General features: G+C 43.5%; 1 protein-coding gene across 25 annotated transcripts in view; it reads right to left on the bottom strand.

Moving 5' to 3' along the window:
• Positions 1 to 1,716: 1,716 nt before the first annotated feature.
• The window catches only part of NFASC (neurofascin), a 181,122-nt gene continuing 174,703 nt past the window's right edge, over positions 1,717 to 8,135 (bottom strand). For all 25 annotated transcript variants that reach the window (XM_088674283.1, XM_088674299.1, XM_088674276.1 and 22 more), the window contains one exon: positions 1,717 to 2,262. In XM_088674283.1, the coding sequence (XP_088530409.1) occupies positions 2,031 to 2,262 (232 nt within the window). In that variant the 3' untranslated portion in view covers positions 1,717 to 2,030. The remainder of the gene's footprint in view (positions 2,263 to 8,135) is intronic.

The raw sequence follows: 8,135 nt of genomic DNA, 5'->3' as shown, positions 1-8,135 counted from the left end.
GAGCTATCTGTGCGTCAGTTATTTAAGTATTTTTATTTATTTACTTTTTGGAGAGGGGGGTGGCTAGCTGCCCCTCTGCAGCTATGCCCATGTGTTTGCCCATTCATTAGAAACACCCTTGTTAGCAAAGCTACCTTTCAGGCAAGCCAGTTTGAAAGTTCAGCCATGTCACAACTATTTCCATTTTCAGAATGATGCTGAAACATCTATCGACGTTTCCCCTAAATGTTATTTTACAGCTGCGAAACTGTCGGAGACAAATCTCTCTCTTTAAATACTTTTGGCTTTGAAAGTGCAGGGAGTGAAAATAATACATACTGCATTCCATAAATACTGTATATTACCGGGGGGGGGGGGGGGAGAGACCACGACACGGACCTCTACCTTCTACGATGACCCATGCTTTCTCAACTGACCAAGCTGAAACTACCTTATATGTACTGCATCGACAGATTACAGACCATCACACCAGGGGCTTAATCTATGGGTAAATATTCATAGTTTATTAAGCTTCAGGGAAAGCATGAAGCTGTTTAAGGCATATATGGAAGAACAGTGTCACAACAGAATCTGTATCTGAGGAAAACAGGTTTGCTGCGTGTTAGCAAGTTAGCTTGAGTGCCTTTGATGTGTAACTAACAAGATAGGGTGAGCTCCATGCTGCTGCTTATTTAAGTACTGGAAAACGCCTCTTTTAGGCTAATTGAGGCCCCTGCATTTGTCAGAGTGGCTTTTACCTTGAAAGCCAAAAAAAAAGTAACCCTGACTGATATGCAAATGATAGGAACAATGGAAAGATGAATCAGGGTGGATTCTGAGTGCCTTTGTACTTTTGCATCAAACATATAGGGAATGGAAATCCCTGAACTTTTCACAGAAGTGGCTGGCGGGTTTAATGCCAGGCTAGTTTATTCTTAGTAGGTACCATTCTTTTTTGGTTAGCGGTAGGAAAGCATAGACTGGTTGCTCTTCCCTGGTCACCCTTCTTCCCTTTCCTGCTACATGCAGGTTCACGGAATGGCCATTAACACCACGTGTGAGCATAGGGAGGAAGGACTACTTTCATCAAGAATGGACAACAACCCCCCCACCCCAATCATTTATCCAGGAAAACAATGACCCAATTATGTTTTCCTACCCTGGATTAGCAGACAGATGCAACTGTTTCCATTAAACTCTTTCTTTGGAGAAAGACGCTAAATAGCATGGGCAGAGGGATGAAAACATTTGCCTCGGCGGCACCTGCATCAGAACCAATACTTGTATAGCAGTAACTGAGATCATAGACAGTTTGGGTCAATGCAACAAGTACCCCCCTCCCCATGCATATAGCTTCCACACTGAAGCCCAATACAGTACCGTTTCTTCTTATAGGAAGGAATATCCTACACCTTGCTCAGTGAGGATTATTAAGCCAGAGCTTGGCTACAATGATCTCAGACAGAAATAAATTGCCATCAAGGTTCCTGTTTATAAAACAACCTCGTTTTTACCAGTAGCCGATTCCGCAATGTGGCTTCATGCTCCTTTTACCGGGGGATTATACTCTCATCTCCACCCCTCTCGCTCCAGATCCCCCCCCCCCCACGTTTGGGCATTTCTTTTTCTGAGAATAACTTTGAAGCCTTTTAAAAAACACAACAACCAAAAAAATAAAAATTAAATAAAAATCAGCTGTGTACATTATTAATGAAAGGAGTTGCATTATCTCACAAATTAGACATATAGAGGGGTGTTTATTTCAGTTCGAGTTCTGAAGCCTGGGGTGTAGAATCTGTGTATCCTGCTCTTCTACTGGTCTCTTGTGGGTCAGCTCAGATTTCAGCTGCAGTAAGATTGCTTCGGCAGCCGGTGCATCTATGCCATTTGCTTTGTTTGCGAAAGAGATGATGGCCCTGTTGACCACTTGGTCGGGTTTTTGTTTGCTCTCTGTGGTCCTACCCTAGTTGCTTTCTGTTGATGGTGACTTTGCCGGCCCACACGGGCTATATGTCTTCTTGCTGCTGCTGCTGTTGTTTCAGTGTATTGCGTTATGCCAAGGAATAGATAGCATTAACTGGTGATGTGGCTTCTGAACTCTCATTGCCTTCTGTCTCGTCTTTGTCCTTCTTGACTGTGTACTGGCCAATAAAGGAGCCGTCCTCATTGAACTGCCCTTCGCCTCCTTCGCCATAGTCCACCAAGCTGTCGTCACTTTCTTGTTGCTTTATCGTGCCATCTAAAGAGGTCTGACTGCCCTGCAGCGGCTTGTTGTCTTCATCACTAGCATCAAAAGGAAAAGAAGTGCCATCAGTAGTGGGAAGGAATGGCTTTAAAGGGACAGGATCACTGTAAACTTATGAAACTGGTTTCGTCCAGGCGGTTGTACTTCAGAAGGCAAGCACAGTGCAGGAAGATCTGGGAAATACGGCTCCAAGCAGCTTTTTGCAAATTACCAATGAAATCTTTGCCAGTGCAAAGCTATTCAGGTGCAAAGGATAGTATTTTCCCAATAAAGGTAAAGGGGCCCCTGATCATCAGGTCCAGTCGTGTCCGACTCTGGGGTTGCGGCGCTCATCTCGCTCTATAGGCCGAGGGAGCCGGCGTTTGTCCGCAGACAGCTTCCGGGTCATGTGGCCAGCATGACAAAGCTGCTTCTGGCGAACCAGAGCAGCGCACGGAAACACCGTTTACCTTCCTGTCGGAGCGGTCCCTATTTATCTACTTGCACTTTGATGTGCTTTTGAACTGCTAGGTGGGCAGGAGCTGGGATCGAGCAACGGGATCGAGCAACGGGAGCTCACCCCATTGCAGGGATTCGAACTGCCGACCTTCTGATCAGCAAGCCCTAGACTCTAGACTACCTGGTTCCCAATAACCTAAATAAATTAGGAGGGAGTCTCTTCTTCAAAGGACTGTGATGGTGGAAGCCTGACCACAACTGCAAAGTGAATAAACCATGTAGGAACTCTGAGCTTTCCAGTTATATTAAGCCACAGTCCCATCAAATTCTAGTTTCTTGTAGTGAAAATAGTTTTCTGGTACACTAAAAGCTTAACAAATTTGTTACGGCATAAGCTTTCATGGACTGTAGTCCACTTCATCAGTTGCACGAACTCAGGTTATCCTGAGTTGCAGGCATGTATAGAACACACACATTGGGGGGGGAGGGGGGTCTGAACAGTAAGAGAAGGAAATGAAATGAAATGCAGAAAAGTACACATGGTGATAATTATGTATTTAACAATAATTATCACAAATTATCTGCCATTCACAAAATATGATTGAGTTGGTAACACACCCATCCTGTCACCGATAAGCTAAACAACACGTGTGATGAAAAATGCATTGTACCCATTTAATCCACGAATTGTAGCACTGAACTCCTGATTTATTGTGATTCGGTGGTTTTTATGGTTAATTAAAGAATGCTCTAGGTCCCAAGCACAATGGACGTTTAGGAATTACACTACATATTAATTGGCTTACCAATGACAGTGTGGCAGGATATTAACTCAACTGGTTTTTGTGAGGCTGCTGTTAAGTAAATAATATTTACGTCTGGTTTCTTTCTGCATTTCATTTCCTCCTGATCTCACTGTTTATATCCCCCCCCCTACTCCATGTGTATCTTAGATTAAGACTTTGTGCATCTGATGAAGTGGGCTGTATTCCATGAAACTTACACTGTAATAAATATGTTAATGTTTAAGGTACCACAAATCTCTTCAAAGAGACTCTAGGTCTGGCATCCCCAAACTCTGGTCCTCCAGATGTTTTGGCCTACAACTCCCATAATCCCTAGCTAACAGGACCAGTGGTCGGGGAAGATGGGAATTGTAGTCCAAAACATCTGGAGGGCCTAAGTTTGGGGATGCCTGCTGTAGGTGTTGGCAATAGTTGTGTTGAGGATCAGCTAATTAGAAGGCAGTTGAGTGGCTCTAATTCAATCCAAATTGGATGTAATATATTTAAGTGTCATTTTGGCTATTTTTAATTTATTCTTAACTATGCAACTTTTGAAAATGACACTTTTAAAATGGCACTTCTACACTTAGCAGGGGAGTTCCATGCTCTTTTTGTAAGAGGAATTTCTGACCTGTAAATATGCATATTTTATTACATTACAGAAAGTCCCACAAACAGACTGCTTTTACAGTCTTGTTGTTAGCTCCAAGATGTTGCGGACTCAAGAACCACCTTCTGCAGAATTCATGAGGCTGGCTTAACAATACTGGAGCTTTTAAAAAAAGGCTCAGGTAACTTCATAGAGAAAACGGTCCTATCACTGGTTGCTAGCTATAATGAATCTTCTATGTTTAAAGGCAGAACCTCTCTACCCGATGCAGAAAAAGAATCAGGGGACATTTATCTCCATTATGACCTGCTTGCATGCTTGCCAGGGCAGGGAGGCATGTGGCTAGTCAGTGTTAAACAAAATATTGCGGAGGAGCCATTGGGACATTCTAAAAGGGATGTTTGTATACCCACATGTGGAAGGATTCATGTATTGGGCTCTGCCAAGAACAAAAGATTAAACTGCCAGGAACAGGAGACTCTGCAGATCAATGGGGGACTGTTTTTAGGGATCTGGCATCTTCATCACCTGCCAACCTGAGTCCATCTGTACCCCCTTCTGCCCCTTCCCCTTGGAGGGAAGAGTCTGGACTCTGGACCATGTCCATCAAGTGCCATAGAAGAGACAGCTATGTATATCCCCATACATGCCTGTTGTAACTGTACCATCATGTGCATTGCAACTGTAAATTGTTTTGGGAGCCAATCTTGACTTAAAAGAAGGGTGCATAATAAATAAATGAATATCCAATTCCTTGTCATATCTATGAGGCTCAACTTTTCATCCTAACACAGAAAAAGATCATTTAAGGTTTTGTGTTGTAGTTTTGTTTTGCCATAATAATTATCTGGTTTTGCCATAATAATTATCTGGTTAGGTAAAACATGTAGCCCACCATTCTGCCAGACAGTGGCCACTTACAAGGATAAATAACAGAAGAAGTGTGGTCATCATTCCTCCTGATCTTGTTCAAAACTTGCAAAACTGTCAAACAGAAGGTAGCCTGTGATAGCTCTCTAGGGGCTCAAAAACCTATTCGTTCTGCAGGTGTCTAGAATTATGAGAAGAGCACCTATTTGACTGTCTTGCATGGCTGGTGGCTTGTGCCCCCTTTGTTGGGTCACAATTGTAAACAGGCCTGCTAAAGATATTAATGGTCTCAATGAAGTTCGTGGTCTCCATTCACACCATTTGAACATCCCTTGCCATGGTGAGTCATATAGATCAGTTGGCCTTGGTCCTTTCAAACCAGCTGCCTGCTGGTTCTGGGGAGCTTTTACAAGCTCTACACCAGGCACCCCCCAAACTGCGGCCCTCCAGATGTTTTGGCCTACGACTCCCATGATCCCTAGCTAACAGGACACTATTTATTGCTAAAAGTGAAATTCTACATTTCTTTTCCATCTGGAGGGACTTTGTGCTATTTTTGCACATCTAGCAGAAACATTAAAGCCCACATTTTGCAAGCATGGTTTCATCTGGTCACCATACGCAAAGGTGCACACTAATTTCACAACCAGTGCCTTTGAACGTAATTTTACTAGAGGCAATATAAGGCAATATGAGGAGGCAAAAAAGAAGAATGGCAGACCCAGGGCTCTTCATCTAAAATCTTCATTTTTCAAACCAAGAGAGTATGCAGATAAAATGTATCCTGCATCATAATGTCCCCTTTGAGTTGTCCTCCCCCACCCCATTCCCAATATACCAAGCCAATGAAGTTTCTAAGATATTCCCGGCTGGTTTTGACCTTCTAAAGGCTACAGTCCATAGAACTATACAGCTAATTCCGTGGGCCCAGCGGGGCTTTTGAGTTCCTTCCTCACTCGCCTCTCTTTAAAGAGCACTCCCTCACACAACAAGTCAAGTGACTTCGCAGAGGGCTGCTGCTGAAAGGCAAAATGTCAAAAAAAAAAAAAAACTCTTGTGCCTTACCGGTATTTAACCTAGATCTCTGGATTGTAGGCCAAAGAAGACTGTTAACTTGGTGGCCTTGTTAGTACGTTAGGTATATACAACTTTTAACAGACAAACAACAGTTTACTTATTTTGTTAAATGGAAATATTGCAGCTTATTTAAAGTATTAAGGGAAGCCTGACTCAAGCTGGTTCAGGAGCATCATGTTCAAGAGTTGCATATGTCAGAATGAATATTTTGTGTGTACAAGATTTCTAGGGAATCTTCACTCTGAACTGGTGCAAGGCCTCTGGTAGCTGCTGACTTTTTCTTCACCATGTTTCCATTGTTTTACTGCCCAGCATGTGAAATCAGGCATCACCTTGCTTTTCAAACCTCAGAGGCACATACTACAAGGAGCTTACCTGAGCACATGGGGGCTACTCAAAACCGCAGCCCAGAAGACCCCTTTTCTTGTCAGTAATCTCCCTTTGAGTACTGAACTAACCAATGGCTGTCGTTGCCACAGCTGAATTAGTCACAGAAAAAGGGATGGAGCTGAGGCCACGCTAATTCAATTGGTCGTGTGTCGGCTCCAAATGCGCAGGCAGAATGCAACTCATTGGACACAGGTTGCCCGAAATTTCAAGGGAAGGAATAGTAAGTGAAACTTTAATGGTGTTAGATGAAGGTTGGTGGTGGAGAGGCAGGGAAAGATGGTAGAGAATAAGGTGCGTTTCAGTGATGGAACTGCTGAAAGAAAAAGCTGTGTGCCAGACTTGGGGGCAGTCCACAGTCCTACCTTTCAAGAGACCTTCATGGTCCATGTAGAAAGACAAGGTGAAAAGGAGAAGGAAAGAATGGGAATAAAACAGAGAGAGAAGCAGAAAGAGCCTGATCAGAGAGGAAAATGATGGAAGTATGCATTTCAGGTGGCAGTGCTGGGGGAAAAAAAATCCACCAACCCCACCCCCCACCCCCCAAAGGAGCTAGCCACTTTATTGTTGTGCATACAAAATGAATTAAAAATAAATAAATAAACCTGTTGTGCATACGCACCAAAATATGTATCTAATGGATTCCAAAAGCAAATAATTTGCAAATAAACCCTAAAAAATGAGATGTGCCCTCAAATCTGAGCCAGGGAGGGAGGGAGCACTAGTAGGGCAGAAGATACAACCCCACATGGCTTCATTAAATGTGGTCCTGAAAGGCAGCTGAGCAGCCACTAGCTTGTGGTCTGTCATTCTGTTCCAATGATGTAATGTGCTACAAGCCCCTCTCAGAACAGGCTGCCTTCAGGAAAGAAAGGGAGCATGGTATTCACTTAACCTTGGTGGAAATCAGACAGCTCTGCATAAGAAGGGAGGGGGTGCTTCTAAGTTACATTTCCACTGTGCGGAGATTGTACTGGATGAGCAGATGGCAAGTGTCTATTGGGAGGCAGGTATATATTGTGGTTTCAAAATGAGTGGACTGGAGGGGAATGAGTGAAACAGGAAAGAAACGCATTATGAAATGCATCTGCTCCTTTCTTGGTGGCTGTACTCAATGACCTCTGGGGCCCTGGAAGAATACGGAATTGATTAAGGCTCTATCAAGATAGGAATTCTGACTGTCATGTAGTAGATACTGCCGATGTCAGAAAACTGGCCTAATATAGACCCACTTCCAAGTGCCATGAAATTGCTATCTGGGCTCACGTGAACCCACTTGCCTGTAGTCTGGCCTGTATGGAAGTGCTCCTAGTTTTTAACAGGCATTTGCCAATTCCTTGTACTCGCTACTGCTATATTTTACACAGGGACCTTTAGTTTGGGATGCGTTGAAATCACCACTGCAACTGCAAATGCTTGACTGAGTAGAAAGCCCAGTAATGTTTCCTGAAAATATATGGGGAACAGGAAGGAGCAGCTTGGACAGGACCAGAGGCTCTGAAGTTTTAAAATTCTAGTTCTGATTTGCTTCTCTATCTCTCTCAACCAAATCAGTTGGCATAGTAAGGCATGGTTACTGGAACAGAATGCTATTTAAGGACATGGGCTTCCAAACTTCTTAGCTTACAAGGAGACCATTATTCTGGTGGCAAAGTAGAAAGAAGTGACAGTATCTCTTTAATTACAGGCTGCAGTGATTGGAATGCAGTGTGCACAGGGCACTAAGGATGTGAAGGGTATGATG

The sequence above is a fragment of the Zootoca vivipara genome, chromosome 7 (genome assembly GCF_965207765.1).
Source record: "Zootoca vivipara chromosome 7, rZooViv2.hap1.1, whole genome shotgun sequence".
Taxonomy (NCBI): Eukaryota; Metazoa; Chordata; class Lepidosauria; order Squamata; family Lacertidae; genus Zootoca; species Zootoca vivipara.
Note: the sequence above shows the minus strand (reverse complement) of the source record. Positions and strands in the feature narration are given on the sequence as shown.